Raw genomic sequence first — 17,512 nt, 5'->3', positions numbered from 1 at the left:
CCACTAGAAAACCGAAAGTGGCCCTGTGGCTCAAGCAGTAGAGTGCTCGCCTTGAGCTAAAGAGCACAGGGACAGCACCCAGGCCCAGAGTTCAAGCTCCACGACCAGAAAAAAAAAAAAGTGCTAGAAGATAACCTGCTAAATATATATAACATTAAATACATAATATAAAGTGACTGTTATATTAAGGCTATACAATTATGGATGATTTTTACTTTTTAATCTTTTACTAACTAGAAGAATTAGAACAAAGAGAAAAAATAAAAACGAATTTCACTATCCAACCTGATATTCTAGTTTATTTTTGCCAATGTATTTATTTTTCTTTTTCCAAAGTGTGATTATAGTTGGGCTCTGGTGGCTCACAGCTTTAATCCTAGCTACTCAGGAGGATGAAATTTGAGGACAGTGGTGTGAAGCCAGCCTAGGTATGACAGTCCCTGAGACTCTTGTCTCCAATTAACCACCAAAAAAAGCCCAGAAATGGAACTATGGTCCAAGTGGTAGAATGCTAGGCTGGAGGGAAATGAAAAAATTCTCAGGGACAGTGCCCAGGCCCTGAGTTCAAGTCCCAGGACCAATCCCCCAAATAATAATAAAATAAGTAAATCAATGTGATTATCTTTTATATATGTAAAAATCATTCTATGACATAGTATTTAAAGGCTTTTTATAGATGCATACTACAATTTAGTCAAATGATCTCATTGGACCTTTTAAAAGTTTTCAACTTAACTACAATTAAAATCTACATCTAAAATTATTTCCTTAGGTAATATTTTTGAATATACAGCTGTCATGTACCAAGCATATCGATTTTTAAGACTTTCAAATATGATGGCTTTTAAAACATTCTCATTTGTTTATTTTGTTAGTATTAGGTTTGAAATCAGGATCTCGTGGTCTCTTAGCTTATTTTTATTTTGGCTAGCACTCTTTTGCTTGAGGCTTGTCTTCTGCCTGGCTTTTGCTTTATTTTGAAGATGGAGTGTCTTGGGCTTTCTGCCATGCTGGACTTGAACTGCAGTCTTCTAGATCTCAGTTTCCTGAATAGTTAGTGTTCAGGAGCCACCAGTGGCTGATTAGAATTTTTAATTTTTTAATAAAATGGAGCTACATTTTAAAATATATCAACTTATTATTGTTGTGATGTATCGCCAATGACTATCTTTCATTAATCTGTCAAGATCTGAAGTGACTTGGGAATTATTTACACCTTTTTTTTTTTTTTTTACAGGAAGACCGTCTTATTCGGTTGAATCAAGCAGCAGAACTATACTTAATTCAAGTCATTGAAAGAGGATCTCTGGTTGGGATGGTTGTCTTTGACCATATTGCTGAAATTAAAAATAATCTAACAAGAATAGGTGATGGCAACGCTTACCAAAACATCACTGGAAACCTGCCACAAGATGCTGATGGTGGAACTTCAATTTGCAATGGACTCAAAGCAGGATTCCAGGTTAAAAAAAAATTAAATATTTGCCATTTACTATTGTTTTTCATTTTCTCATTGTACTTTTGAAAAAAGTCATGAATTCATAAGTTTCTCTTTAGTAATATTCTGATCTGATCAAGACAAGTCATTAATAATAGATTATTTCAATCCACAGTCAAAGTCATAAATAGATGTTAAATATTTACATACTAAAACCACCTCAATGTATAAGCATTTTACTTACAAAAGCATAACAATAACTAACATGTTTTGACTATACACATTATTGTCTACGCTAAATGCTTTATATCCTTACTACTATTTTGTAAATTGGGTAATATTATTATGCCCACTCTGCATGCAAGGAAAGTGAGGTTTAGATTAACTATATATAATTTGTGTGTATGTGTTTGTATATAATGATTATGGGGCTGAGTTGTAGCTAAGTGACAAAGCATTTGCCTAGCAACTGCAGTGTCCTAGGTTCAATCCCCAGTACCAAGAAAAGAAAAAAAATAGTTTTTTTAAGGAAAAAAAAAGCTTTTAGGGACAGCACCCAGGCCCTGAGTTCAATCCCTATGATCACAATGACATTATGTAATTAAAAACTCAGCTTTTTACTACCAAGCAACTATCTCCAGTAACCAAACTACTCCCAGCTCCAGCATCGTATTACTAACAGATGGAGAAACTGTGTGTGGGGGTGGTGTGTGTATATGTTAATTTTAACTCTTCACAAAGACTGAAGACTATTCTATTTAGTAAATGGCAGAAATGTAATTTATTCTCTAGTTATCTAACACCAAAGCACTTAACTAATACTCTTGGTACAAGATCTCAGGAAAAATGAGAATAAATGTTTATAATAATGATAAAATTATGAACTTCCTTCCTAATGTCAAGTCAGGGATTTTTTCCTGGTAAATCCTAAGATTCTTTAGTTGTGACTAAGTTAAATGTATTAAAAAGATATTCCTAAGTATCTCCTAGGATGACAGTTAATACTCACTAAATACTTACTATGTGACAGGAATTATTCTTTGTGCTTTATTCTTTATTTCTTCAGTAGAGGGAATATGTATACTTGAAATTGTTAGAAGTGGTAAGCAGCTCTCTGAAATTTTTACTACACTCATTTCCATTTGCCAATTCAAGCCTGAATTGGCAAATTCAATATGGTAATATGAAAAGTTTCCTTTTGTTTACTCTAAATGCATTATACTAAAAATTCTGACTAAAATAACAAGTTGGTTCTTAGTTACAACTGAAATGATATTGTGTAACTAATAATCTAATTTTTAACTATCAGGTAATTACCTCCAGTAACCAGACTACTTCTGGTTCTGAAATTATATTACTGACAGATGGAGAAGATAATGGCATAAGCCAATGCTTTGAGGAGGTCAAACAAAGTGGTGCAATTATCCACACCATTGCTCTGGGGCCTGACGCTGCCAAAGAACTGGAAACCCTGTCAAATATAACAGGTAAAGCTTTGGAGCATCATTTTATATTAAACAACAACACATTCTTAGAAAGCTTTCCCCAGAGCTGTAAAGTTGTTCAAAAATTGCCTATCATAAAATGAATTTTGTCTTTTCTCCTTCAAATTAAATTATTTTCCCTTTCTTTCACTTTTTCATATAAAGCTTCTTACTGTTTTCATTCATTCCTTACAACACTGTCAATATACACTAAACAAAGTTCTTTTATTGTTACTCAATTGCAAGTCTAAAGTTATTACACAATTCCAAAATACTATTCAATCTCAGAGTAAGGGTTTAGACATTCTTGTTTTTTAGATAAGGAAATGGTAGACCTGACTACAAATGATTTGCTTAAGGCTGTCATTGGAGTCTTGATTGCTAATTCGGCCTTCACTATTCCCTCCAAATCTCACTAAATATGAGTGGAGAATATTTATGCATTTTCCCCTTTGTATCCAGTTCTATGCATCCTTATCCAGCCCTTACAAACTTCTGCCTCGACATCTTCAACACCCTTTCAGCTGGCCTTTCTGATACTGATTGTCATATTTCTGGAACTCATTTGTGTTAATTCCTGCCCTCTCTAATCTAGTCTAACTTCTCACACCTAAGTAAGTAATCTCTCTCTTCCTTGACTCCTATATTGTTTACTTTCTATACTGAATCAATTTGTATTTTTTCTTAGCATTCATTCTCTAAGTTCTTGTTATGTTTTTGACCCATCTAGAAAATAAGCAGCTAGTTCATTAAGAACTGTTTTAAATTTATTTTTATAAGATATTTAGTAATTAGACCAGCTTTAAAAATGTGACATGTACTTACATTTAACAATGGATGAATTTTAAAAAATGAAATGACTTATTCTGTAAATTTTGTCATTATTCTTATTTGCATTATTTATTTTTGAGCAAAGTTTAGATATTATAGGATTTTATTTAAGAGACAGATTCCAGAAAGTCCATGAGGTTCTTACAAATCTATCTTTTGTACAGTTTAAAGAGAAATGTTAGACTTTAAAGCTTATTGACATTGACAACAGCAAACAAATATATTTCCCCACTGAAAACTTCATTTTAGGAGGGCTTCGTTTGTATGCCAATAAAGACATAAATGGGCTTATTGATGCATTCAGCAGAATTTCATCAAGAAGTGGTAACATTTCTGAGCAGGCTATTCAGGTTAGTATATTAAGAAAACTCTTTACTTTCTCACAATTGCAATTACTTCCTATTATGCTAGTTATTAACTTTTTGTCTAATAAATAATTCTGTGCTAAAAAGTATTTCAGTTGTACAGAAAAACATCCTTTCTGAAATTGCTTTTCCATGACACAACCACTTTTATCTTGCTTCTAGTCTTTATATATACTCTTGAAAAACTTCTTTAATTCTTTGTTATTTTAGGTTGAAATCTTTTTTTTTTTTTTTTTTTTTTTTTTTTTTTTTTTTTTTGTCGGTCGTGGGGCTTGAACTCTGGGCCTGGGCGCTGTCCCTCAGCTCTTCAGCTCAAGGCGAGCGCTCTACCACTTGAGCTACAGCGCCACTTCCGGTTTTCTGGTGGTTTATTGGAGATAGGAGTCTCATGGTCTTTCTTGCCCGGGCTGGCTTTGAACCGCGATCCTCAGATCTCAGCCTCCTGAGTAGCTAGGATTACAGGCGTGAGCCACCAGCGCCCGGCTTTAGGTTGAAATCTTTAAAATAAATTTTAAATTCTATTCTAATCTCTCTCTTTTTTTGTTTTTTGTTGGTCGTGGGGCTTGAACTATGGCCTGGGTGCTGACCCTCAGTTTTTCAGCTCTAAGCTAGCGCTCTACCACTCAAGCAACAGAGCCACTTCTATTTTTCTGCTGTTTTATTGGAGATAAGAGTCTCACTGACGTTCCTGCCTAGGCTGGCTTTGAACTATGATCCTCAGATCTCAGGCTCCTGAGTTGCTAGGAGGCATGAGCCACCAGTGCCAAGCTATCTCTCTCTTCTTTAACTTCTACACTATTTTCTGCAATAGATCAATTTGTATTTTTTTCTTAGCTTTTTCCTTAGTTCTTGGTATGTTTTTAACCCATTTAGAAAATAAGCAGGTGGTTCATTAGGAACTGTTTTGAATTTCATTTTTATAACATATCTAATAAGCTTTAAGGTTATATTATCTATGAGAAAACAAATAGGTTTGAGTGTAGTGGTTCATACCTGTGATGCTAACTACTAGACAGGCTGAGATTAGGAAGATTTGTTTTTTTTTTTCATTTTTTTTTTTTTTGGTCCGGTTGTGGGGCCTGAACTCTGGGCCTGAACACTGTCCCTCAGCTCTTCAGCTCAAGGCTAGTGCTCTACCACTTGAGCCACAGCGCCACTTCCGGATTTTTTCTTTTTGCTTATGCGGTGCTGAGGAATCGAACCCAGGGTCTCAGGCATGCAAGGCAAGCGCTCTACCACTGAGCCAACTTCCCAGCCCTAGGAAGATTTGTAATCTGAGCAATCTGGGCAAAAAAAGTTCCCACGATTCAATCTCAATTGAATAAACTGGATGTTGGAGATAGATGACTGTCATCCCAACTATAACAAAAAGCATAATATAGGAGAATCATGGTTCAGGCACAGGCATAGGTAAAAAGCCAATCTCAAAATAACCAATGCCAGACAGTAGTAATGGAAATTTGGTGTAGTGGTAGAGTACCTACCTAACAAGTATAAAGCCCTGAGTTCAAGCCCAAGTGTTGCCAAAATGAGTAACAAGTGGTTTTATATGTTTCCTCTTACTTATGTACCAGTTGGAGAGCAAAACTCTAAATGTCAAAGGGAAGACATGGGCCAATGGCACAGTGTCTGTAGACAGCACCATTGGAAGAGACACATTCTTTGTTGTTACCTGGACAATACAGAAACCACAAATTATTCTCCAAGATCCAAAAGGAAAACAATATAATACCCCAGAATTCAAAGAATATAAGCTAAATATTCGATCTTCTCGTCTTCACATACCAGGCATTGCAGAGGTAACTATTTTTTATTATCACCATGTTTTTATTAATTACTACCTTAAAAATACAATGTCTTCTACATTGTCAATATTAAAAACGGTAATCTGTCAAAATAAAAATAATTTGAATATGTAGTAATTTACATCCATATTTATTAGTTTGTAAAAATCAGTTTTAAAAATCAATATTGGGACGGGGGGGTGTAGCTTGAGAATAAACACTTATATAGATGAAATCTCAACACACACATAGGTGTATATATATGTATATGTATATATAAGCACAGCTAGGCATACACACATATGTACCTATGTATAAATATATACATATATGAACTCTTTATATTTCTAAATAAGTTTATATCCCAAGAAAACAGGGTTTTTTTTGTTTTTGTTTTATTTTGTTTTTGCTGGTCCTAAAGTTTGAAATACGGGCCTGGGCACTGTCCTTGACTCCCTTTTTGCTCAGGGCTATCGTTCTATCACATGAGCCACTGTATGACTTCTGGATTTTTCTGTGATTTAATTGGAGATAAAAACCTTACAGACTTTCCTACCCAGGCTGGCTTCAAACCATGATCCTCAGATCTCAGCCTCCTGAGTAGCGAGGATTACAGGTGTGAGCCACTGGCACTAGCTGGAAAGAGTAATATTATCCAGGCTCTTAAAAAGTTTTTTTTTTTTTTTTCAGACAGGTACTTGGACTTACAGCCTTTTAAATAAGCAAGCCCAACCTCAATTGCTATCGGTGACAATGACCACTAGAGCAAGAAATCCTTCTGTACTTCCAATAATTGCAGTTGCTCACATGAGTCGAAATACAGCACAATACCCTAGCCCAATAATTGTTTATGCACGGGTCAGTCAAGGGTTTATGCCTGTGCTGGGAGTTAATGTAACAGCCATGATAGAGACTCAAGATGGATATCAAAAAACATTGGAACTCTGGGACAATGGTGCAGGTAACTAGCATCTGCTTCAACTTATATTGAACTTAAAACACTTCCAAGAGGATTCCATGAAGTCATAACATATATATGCATATAAGTCATATTTTAAAGTTATAATGTTTCTAAACTTTTACTCAGTCTGACAAAGCAAAATCAAACACATTTATTTCATTTTAATCTCAAAAACAATTTTACTTTTCCCATGGAATGTATGAATACAATCCTCCTCCAGTTTTCTTAGTGTTTCACCTATAACTTCCCAAGCTAGTTATGTTTTCTTTTTGATAAGTTTCTTTTATAAAATAATAACAATTAACATAAATTGATCATCAATTAGACTGTTTCCAGTATGAAAGGATTAGCTTGTGGCTAAGCCAAGGTTTGAATGCGAACAATTTGATTTTAGGGTTCACATACCTTATGCTATGCTATCCCGCAAACTGTTGATATCACTGCTGCTCAGGGATAGATACAACAACCATTTTTATTTACTGGATAACTAATTATTACATTTGAATGTCAAGGTGCTGATACTATAAAAAATGATGGCATCTACTCCAGATACTTTATGGAATACAATGGAAATGGTAGATACAGTCTAAAAGTTCATGTTCAGGCAAGAAATTACACAGCTAGACGGAGTTTAAGACGACAGAACAAGTCTCTGTACATACCGGGCTATGTTGTAAATGGTAAGTAGCACTAAAATTGAAATGAGTCACATGTTTTTGTACATTGCATGTGGCAAACATGGAAAATTTTATGTACTATGGAAGAGTCAAGTATATAATTATGTATTCAACTTCTCTGTTTCCAAATTATATTCATTGGGTTGAGTATAAAATAGGTTGTCACATGTTTTGTTAACATCTACGCTGATTCATTTCAATTACAATGAAAAATTTTGGACTGAGCATCTGGTATGAGGCCAGCACTATAGAAGACGCTTGCTACAAAGATGAATGAAAGATAATCCTTGTACCAGGCTCATGTCTCACATAGTCATACAGCTACTCTGGAAGAGGAGATTGGCAGGATTCCAATTCTGGGCAAGCTGGGGCAAAAAATTCCTGAGACCTCCATCACAACAAAACGAAGGGCATGATGGACATCTGTGGGAGCCTCAATAGGAAGCTTGCAGGCCCAGGCTTGCCTGGGTAGAAACCTTGATACCATATCCAGAAAAGAACATAACGAAGCTCTGAAGCATAGCTTAAGTGATACAGTGCCTAGTCAGTAAGAATGGGACCCTGAGTTCAAAAGGATCTTGGCCCTCAAAGAATTTCTAGTCAAGCAGTTAATAAAGATCAAAGATGGTGTCTGCCATTAAGTTTTAACTTACCCCTCTACAAGATGAAGTATCCACATGACAATATGAAAAGTTACATAATTACTCTTTTGGGGTAGGTGCAATTGTACTGAACCCACCCAGACCTGAAGTTAAAGAAGAATTGGCAGAAGCTCAACTGGAAGATTTCAGCCGAGTAACTTCAGGAGGGTCATTCACTGTATCAGGAGCTCCTCCTGCTGGTAACAATGCTCCCTTGTTCCCGCCCAGTAAAATCACAGACTTGGAGGCTGAGGTTAAAGGAGATCATGTTCACCTTTCATGGACTGCCCCTGGCAGTACCCTTGATAAAGGCAAAGGTAAGCTTGATATTTTACATTTTGTAAAAGAAATTTACTAAGAATTTTCTAATGTCTCATTTATAAATAACATTTGTGGAGTGTCTACCTGGGCCATTATTCATTTGTTTTCAGATGTGATAAATGAAAGACCAAGAGATAGAAATTGGGCCAAGTTATATCTATAACCCAGAATTCTAACCCATTCTTGTCATATTCCATGGTACAAACTGCTTTTCTGAGTTTAAACCATCCTAAACTTAATTGGGGAGGCCTGAATAACAGTTTTCTATCTCTGGCATGGGAAATTATTTTTCTAAGCATTTCTGTACTTATATAATTTTATTCATTTGTCATTGAGTTTCAAACAGTATGAGGTTCCTAGAAATTATCCCTATTAAGTCAATTGGGCATAAAAGACACATGACTAGACAAGTCATGTCATACTGCTAAGACCTGGAATGATAATGGCATCTCACTTACTAGATAGAATTTTCAAAGCCATATTTGTTTTGGCACTATTTTAAAAAAATCAAAAGACCTTTCATAAGCCAAAAGAAACACAGAACATCCACATATAGATTATTTGTGCTTCAATATTGAAAACTCTCACTATAACCACTTCTGAAATACATCATTTTCTCATGATCATGACTCACTTTCTCATGACCCATACTAGGCAGAATCAAATAAAATATTAGTATTTGGGGCTGGGGATGTGGCTTAGTGATAAGAGTACTTGCCTAGCATGCATGAATCCCTGGGTTCAAGTCCTCAGTACCACATAAACAGAAAAAGCCAGAAGTGACATTGTGGCTCAAGTGGTAAAGCACTAGCCTTGAGCAGAGAGAGGCTCAGGGACAGTGCCCAGGCCCTGAGTTCAAGTCCCAGGACTAGCAAAAAAAAATAGTATTGCCACAGAAAAAAAGCCAGGAAGGAAATCATCTAATCAAATATTTAGTTCTAAGTTCAAATCAGTAAAGATGGAGTCTTCAGTGGAAGACTGGCTTTTATGAAATGTCCTTTGTGTTGATTACAGAAACTAAAAGGAGTGCTGTGTTACTTGAGGGCACAGAGGAAGGAAGAATAGCACCATGTACAACCATAAGTGCTTAAACCTTCCTTCCTCTTTCTTGTGAAGGGCAGGAAGAGTAATTGTGGTTGGCAAACATTACCCTTAAACATCATAAAGATATCTTAAAACTGGGTACTGGTGGTTCACTCTTGTAATCCTAGCTACTCAGGAGACTGAGATCTGAGAATCACCATTCAAAGCATGCCCAGGAGGGGAATGTCCATGAGATTCTTTCTTTTCTTTTCTTTTTTTTTTTTTTTTGTCCGTCGTGGGGCTTGAACTCTGGGCCTGGGCGCTGTCCCTCAGCATTTCAGCTCAAGGCTAGTGCTCTACCACTTGAGCTACAGCGCCACTTCCAGTTTTCTGGTGGTTTATTGGAGATAGGAGTCTCACGGTCTCTCCTGCCCAGGCTGGCTTTGAACCGCAATCCTCAGATCTCAGCCTCCTGAGTAGCTAGGATTACAGGCGTGAGCCACCAGCGCTGGCTTCCATGAGATTCTTATCTCCAATTGACTGAGGAAAAAAAAAAAAAAAACAAAGCCAGAGTGGAGCTGTGACTCACATAGTAGAGTGCTAGCCTTGAGCAAAAAAAGCTCTGGGACAGTGTCCAGGCCATGAGTTTAAGCCCCCAAGACCATCACCTTAACGAGGAAATGAGGATGAGCAGCTCCATAATCTCGAGTCAATCACTTAGATTCTCCAGTCATAGTTTCCATACCTGTTAAATATACAGATTTAGATAGTTGCCAGTGGTTCATACTTGTAATCTGAGCAACTCAGGAGCTGAAACCTGGAAGATCACAGTTTGAAGCCAGCTTGGCAGAAGTCTGTTAAGACTCCATCTCCAATTAACAAGAAAAAAAAGCACGCATATTTGGCAAGAAAAAAAAATGAGATTTAGAATTCCCCAAATAAGTAGATAAAATTCCAATATTTTATAGTTCTCTACTTGTATCAAACACATACCAGTACAATACTGTTTACCCTCAATGGCAATATAAAAAAGTTTACTCTCAAGAATAATACAATCTCATCAGAATGAAAAGTTAAGCCAGAAAATTTGGGAAAAGCCATTCCATGCAGTGAACGTTCATAGGAGAAAATATCAAGGCAGATGAAATGCTTGACTAAGATTTCATGAGAAATGGGTCTTGGTTAGACTTTAAAGAATAAGATTTTTAAAATATCTGAAAAATATCTTACAAGCAAACAAAGGCTGGTGGTATGTCTCAAGTGGTAGAGCATTTGCCTCGACAGTACAAGACCCTGAACTCAAACCCAAGTACTGCCAAATATTAAAATTAAAAAGGCAAATCTTCACAATATTTGAATTAAACTTAGTGAGAAAGAAGAGGGAGAGGGAGGGAGAGGCAAGGAGACTTACCTCAGTGGAACACAAGGTTTATGTGCAGAATGGTAAAATATACCAACAAGGCTATGTATAGAGAAACTACATGTTAAGTTTGTCTTAGAAAAAAATGCCAAAATAACTTACCACATACTTGAAATATTCTTATCACTTCCCAAAACATAAAAATAAATTCTTCATCTTAAAAAAGTGGCATCAGATCTATCATCAAATTTTCATACATGAAAATTTTTTTTTTCTATTGCTGTTGTTGTTGTATTAGGGATTTATTTAAGCATGCTTGGCAGGCATTCTACCACTTGAGTATCTTGCACCACTTACTTGGACTGGCAGAGGACTGCGATTCTTCCAGTCTGGATTACAGACACGTTCTACCATGTTTGTTGAAATGTTTATGCGTAGGCTAGTCTTTAACAAAAAATTATTCTGATCTTTATTTCCCAAGTTCCTGTAAGACACCATACTTAATGAGAAGATAAATTTTTATGTGTGTATGCTGGCACTAGAGCTTGAATCTAGGGCCTGGGTACTGTGACTGAGCTTTTTGTTCAAGGCTGGCACACTACCACTAGAGCCACAGCTCGACTTTTGGCTTTTTGCTGGTTAATTGGAGGTAACAGCCTCACAGAGTTTCCTGCCTGTACTGGCTTCAAACCAAGATATTCAGATCTCAGCCTCTTGGGTAGCTAGGATTACAGGCATGAGCCACTGGAGCCCAGCTAGAAGTTTTTGGAGTTTTTTTTTGTCGGTCGTGGGGCTTGAACTCTGGTCCTAGGCCCTATCCTTGTGCTCTTCAGCTCAGGGCAAGTGCTCTACCGCTTGAGCCACAGCGCCACTTCCAGTTTTCTAGTGGTTTATTGGAGATAAGAGGCTCATGGACTTTCCTGCCCTGAAATCCTCAGAATTCAGCCTCCTGAGTAGCTAGGATAACATGCGTGAGCCTCCGGCGCCCAGCTTAGAAGATTATTTTTATATCTGTGACTCTGGTAGAATTCTAAAAGCAACGTGGGATAAAGCATTTATGTAGGCATCTTTCTTTCCATTCTTAACAAAGTCATAGCTGTAGTTAACATTTCAAGTATTCATTCATCACTTATTTAATTGTGCTAACCACTTCATGTTTATAATTCTTGCCACAGGAGTAGTAGATACTCAATAAATATTTGATAGAGCTGAATGACTAAATCTATGTTTTACAGGTTTGAAAAGCTGGAGATGAGAAAGTTTAAATAAAAAGTTCTATTACTTAGAAAACCAACAGAATGAGATCACCAGTCAAGGTCTACCCTAGGTCCTGTGCTTAGTATATTCTCCAGCTTTTGTGTTTTGCTCCTACTCTTCTGTTTCTTTATCTTCTCTCTTACTCCTGTCTCATATTACTTTTTTCAACTTAAGAAAGCATACTTGAGCATTCCTGTGTTCCCTTTCTAAATTAAAAAACTCATTCAGCTTTGTATATTTCTCTGTATCAACTAAATTCTGGCAGGGAGGGAGGCTCAGTGCTTAATGATAGTGAATGAAAATTTTCTGTGATCACATAATGCATCTTAAAACGTCATGTACTTGTTAAACTAAGAGCAATGATGTAACCAGACAAAAGTTGCCTCTGGTATTCTCTAACTAAACTATAGTGAGCATTCTGATAGGTGCCCCCCAGGTGAGGTGTTCTTGTGGTTTCATTCACAACACAACAACTGTCTGTCTGTTTTCCAGCTGCCAACTACATTATAAGAATAAGTAAATCTTTCCAGGATCTCCAGCATGATTTTGACAATGCTGCAGTAGTAAATACTTCTGGTCTGACACCTAAGGAGGCTGGCTCTAAAGAAACATTTGTATTTAACCCAGAACTTTTTAAAGTAGAAAATGACACCAAGTTCTACATTGCAATCCAAGCCAACAATGAAGCTAATCTCACCTCAGAAGTTTCTAACATTCCACCAGCAATTAGATTCTTTGTTCCACAAGATTCCAGCATCCCTGCTCTGGGTATTTCTGCAATCAGTTTGGCTATTTGGGGGTTGGTTATGATTTTGTCTGTAATTTAAATGAAAGAATGTATTACAAATGAAATTCAATACCATATGTATTTAGTAAATACTTATTTTAGACAAAATTTATAAATTTCCTAATTAATATCAATTAGCTTATTCAATGTTAATCAAAATATTTTCTGGATAGTCTATTTATTAACTTTGTTGATTTTGTTGTTTGTTGTTGTTATTCATTTTGCTCTTTTCTTTTTACAATTCTGGGTATTTAACCCATGGTAGGCAAGAGGTCTACTACTCTTTAATTTTCAATATGAAAAATGAGAATATTTGTTTTATGGGCTTCTTAAGAAACATTTCAGAGGATGCCACAAACTCATATGATATGTTAACCAAACCAAAATATATACAATTAATTTGAAAATATTTATGTTTATACAATAATATTGTAATATCCCACAAGAGATTATGAATGAATACTTCATGTTTACATTTATAATAAAAAGGAATATAAAGGTAAATTTTCAATTAAAAAAATGACCTAACACGGTAAGAAAATCAAATTTGTTTTTACAATGGAAAGAATCCTCTTTTGTAGAAACTGTAGACTATCACAATAAAGTTCTATACCTACGCATGGACCATCCTTAGATCAAGATTATTGTTAGGTCTGCCAGGAGAACAGCTCCCTTCCCACCATATTCTCTTCTTAAAGGACAGCATAAAGCCTTACCGGAAATCACCTGCCGGAAACTGATAATCATCTGTAACTGTTAATCACCTGACTACCAATTATCTGGCTGTGAGTCAGCAAAACCACCCTAGGCTCTGATGTCACTTCTGTATCTGCTGTGGCCACACCTCTTCCTCACCTTTCCCTATATTATATGTCTCCACCATCAGCCAGGCTGCTACACCTGGAGCAGGCCGTTCCCCTAATAAACTCTCTCCTGCCTGAACCATGTGGTGGTCTCTTTTCCACAACTCTTACAAGTACTACTAAGAATCTCTATTTGGGCAAGAATTGATTTCATTGCTGGGATCTTTGTATGCAAAATGATCCTTAATATGTAGTATATATTTAATGAATATTTGTTAAACCACCAAATGCACATCTGAGAGAAACTAGGAGGAAGACACAGCATCAGAGGGAAACAGGGGAAAACATACAACAGAAGGACCCATCAGCTGCACTGGACATTGATGAAAACGAACTAAGAAACTCAGGGTAGCAATGGGAGGGAGGGAATGAGAGGAAATGAGAGAGGAAAGAAATGTACATATCACCTGACATGGAAGAAAGAGTTGTATTGTCAAAGCTCATAAAATTCATAAACTTTATAGACCATGATAATGACAATTTGCCTTGTGAAGCTTAAAATATGCTTATGACTTTAAGTCTCACTCTCTCACAATACTGTGAAATTTGTGACATTTATGTAATCATTTGATCTCAATAAAAATTATAAAAAAGAAACCAACAAGTACTTTTATTTACTCAAGAAAAAGGCAGGTATGATGCAATTATATAAAAAATACCCATACTACATCATGCACATGATAGGACATTATATCATAAACCCCACCTCTTATTATCGCTGGTTTAAACCAAAAATTTTTGAGGTCTTGTGTAGTGGCTCATGCCTGTGATAGTTTTTGGGAGGCAGAGATCAGGAAAATCAAGGTTCAAGGCCAACCTAGTAAAAATGTTAGTGACATGCCCTTCTCAATCATTAAGCTAGGCATGGTGATTTATGACTATTGTTCCAGCTACACAGTAGAAATAGGCAGGAAGATTGTGGTCCAAGGCAAACCAAGTCAAAATAGTGAGACCCTGTCTGAAAATAACTGAAGCAGAAAAGTGGTAGAGCTTGCCTAACAAGCACGAGACCCTGAGTTCAAAATTCAATACACTAAAGAAACAGGTTTCAAAAATTTATGTATCATCTTTCTAAACTATCTAATAAAATATAAACTAAGTTATTACTATTACAATGGTATGATTTATACTAGAATAAAATCACATTGTGTGTGCAGACACATGGGTGTTCATGCGTGTGTGTGTGTGTGTGTGTGTGTGTGTGTGTGTGTGTGTGCTGGTTGTGAAGCTTGAACTCAGAGCCTTGTACTCTCACTTAATTTTTCTACTCAAAGCTGGAACTCTCCCACTTGAGAGTCCAGCTTTTTGCTGGTTAATTGGAAATAGAGACTCCCAGATTTTTCTACCCAGGTTGGTTTTGATTTGAGCTCCTCAGATCTCACCTACTATTATAGATATGTCACCAGCACCCGGTTTGAAAATCCATCTAATAAGGCAAGATTTCAAAACTTTTTGAATAGGTGAAAGGAAGAAACTATATGAAACCATAAGACGTTAGCGAACCAAATCCAAATAAATATATAAAAAGTAAGACTATATCAGCCAAGTTAAATTCAATCCAGGAATCCAAAAAGGATTTAATGTTAGAAAAAACTATCATACTTAAAAACACATTGTAACCTACAATTCTTCATTCAAAATAAAACCTTCAACAACTATTAACCTAGCATTTAAACTTAAAGTTCAAACTTGAATAATTTTAACATAAATAAAAGGTATATAGTTTTCAAGTAGAGATACAAACAGATACCAGAGAGAACTCTAAATTCTTAGGAAAGTAAATTATTTAAGATTCTATTAATCATAAAAATTATGATTAGTTATGAGAAGAGGGTCAGCATATACTTTATTATCCTATACATGGCCCATACTGAATAGAGCTTAAGCAATCACTGAAGAATGAAATGTTATGAGATGAAAAAAAAAAGGAATAGAAGATACAATAATTAGAAGAGATATAACTCGGCACTGGTGGCTCATGCCTGTAATCCTAACTACTCAGGAGGCCTGAGATCTGAGGATCATGGCTCAAAGCCAGCCCAGGCACAAAAGTCCATCAGACTCTTATCTCCAATTAACAACCAGAAAACCAAAGTGCAGCTGTGGCTTAAAGTGGTAGAGCTAAAGAGTTCAGTGACAGTGACCAGGCCTCTAGTTCACACCCCATAACCAACAAAAAAAAGAAAGAAGGAAAGAAGGAAGGAAGGAAGGATAGAAAGAAAGGAAGAAAGAAAGAAAATAGAAAGAAAGAAGGGAAGAAAATAAGGAAAGAAAGATAGAGAGGGGGCTGGGAAGGTGGCTCAGTGGTAGAGTGCTTGCCTTGCATGCATGAGGCCCTGGGTTCGATTCCTCAGCATCACATAATCAAAAAGAAAAAAGCCAGAAGTGGCGCTGTGCTCAAGTGGTAGAGCGCTAGCCTTGAGCTGAAGAGCTGAGGGACAGCGCCCAGGCCCAGAGTTCAGGTCCCATGACCGTACCCAAAAAATAAAAAAATAAAAAAATAAAAGATAGAATGAAAACACCTACACTGAGTCTGAACACATCAGGGAATGAGAAAGAAAGAAAGGAAAGTTATAAAGTTGTAATTATTTACAGATAACATTTAAAAATCTAATAGAATAAAAAAACTAATAGTGAATTCAGGAAAGCCTCCAGGCACAAGTTCAATTTATGAGTATTACTAGTACAACATGCATGAAGCTTAGATATCTTTACTCTCATTCTCACAACAACAACAAAAGCTGAATTAAAAATCAACATTACAACCTGCTGCCAAAAAACTAGAAAGAACTGTAGCTCACCAGGAGCAGAAGCCTACTAGTGAGACCAATACCAGTATGAATATTTAAAACTGTAAATGGTCAATAGGCAGAAACTCAGTGTAAGTGAATTTCAGAACTTAAAACTTACTTTGAGAAGTACTATTGAAGCCGGGTAGACGAGGAAAGAGGAGATATGGTCAGCTAACAGCAAGTACAGGAGATATTCCTTCATGTACTTCCCTTAAGATTAAGGGAACAAAAGTCATTTTGGGGGAAATGAAGCAGGATAGCTTATGGAAACTGAGGCCTGCTATAGGCAACTAAGAAATAGGGTATCTAAAAACTTAGAAATGCTATCTTTGCTTCAAAGAGAGGCAACTGAATGCATTCTTTCCTAAGGGATGCTTTTCTCACCCAAGAATTCACAACTGCGTGACAGGATGCCCCAAAATGCCAACAGGAAGGTGTTTCCTTGTTTCAAGGATAAGGATCTGTTTTATGGCAAGATGGATTCTTCCCTGGAACACCAGGTGTAGTTAAAGCAAAGACAAAGCACCTAGCTTTGCATAACTTAAAGCCAGACTCCCTGCCTTTACCCTATAAATACCCAACAGCCTAAGGAGCTGTGTGTTTCCTTGTCTGTGTCTGTGTCTTTGTGTCCTTATGAGAGCACCCACACTCTGCTAGAGTGTGCCTCTGCCTTCTGTTTGTCTGCTTTTTTGTCTGTCTGTTTTCCTTGCTTGTTTACTCAATAAAGCTCTGCCAAGTTTTCTTACCATTGTGACTTGTCCAGAAATTCTTATTCTGCGATCAAAGTCAAAAACCCTAAGTGAAGAGTTCCTGTATTTTAAGGGGAGCTTCACTAATCCTCACCTCTGTGCGAAGACAATATTAGGTTCTCAGAGTGAGAAGTGGAGAAAGACCTCAGACTTTCATCAGAGGATAGGAAATTATGATT

At 36.5% G+C, this 17,512-nt stretch overlaps 1 protein-coding gene across 2 annotated transcripts in view; it reads left to right on the top strand.

Moving 5' to 3' along the window:
- LOC138842251 (calcium-activated chloride channel regulator 1-like) overlaps positions 1 to 13,871 on the top strand; it is a 40,424-nt gene extending 26,553 nt beyond the window's left edge. For both annotated transcript variants that reach the window (XM_070043402.1, XM_070043401.1), the window contains exons 7-14: positions 1,238 to 1,462; positions 2,748 to 2,925; positions 4,003 to 4,103; positions 5,693 to 5,917; positions 6,593 to 6,863; positions 7,376 to 7,543; positions 8,259 to 8,498; positions 12,635 to 13,871. In XM_070043402.1, the coding sequence (XP_069899503.1) occupies positions 1,238 to 1,462; positions 2,748 to 2,925; positions 4,003 to 4,103; positions 5,693 to 5,917; positions 6,593 to 6,863; positions 7,376 to 7,543; positions 8,259 to 8,498; positions 12,635 to 12,969 (1,743 nt within the window). In that variant the 3' untranslated portion in view covers positions 12,970 to 13,871. The remainder of the gene's footprint in view (positions 1 to 1,237; positions 1,463 to 2,747; positions 2,926 to 4,002; positions 4,104 to 5,692; positions 5,918 to 6,592; positions 6,864 to 7,375; positions 7,544 to 8,258; positions 8,499 to 12,634) is intronic.
- The last annotated feature ends 3,641 nt before the right edge of the window (positions 13,872 to 17,512 follow it).

This window comes from Dipodomys merriami, unplaced genomic scaffold (assembly GCF_024711535.1).
Source record: "Dipodomys merriami isolate MVZ:Mamm:240054 unplaced genomic scaffold, mDipMer1.0.p SCAF_332, whole genome shotgun sequence".
Classification (NCBI taxonomy): domain Eukaryota; kingdom Metazoa; phylum Chordata; class Mammalia; order Rodentia; family Heteromyidae; genus Dipodomys; species Dipodomys merriami.
Note: the sequence above shows the minus strand (reverse complement) of the source record. Positions and strands in the feature narration are given on the sequence as shown.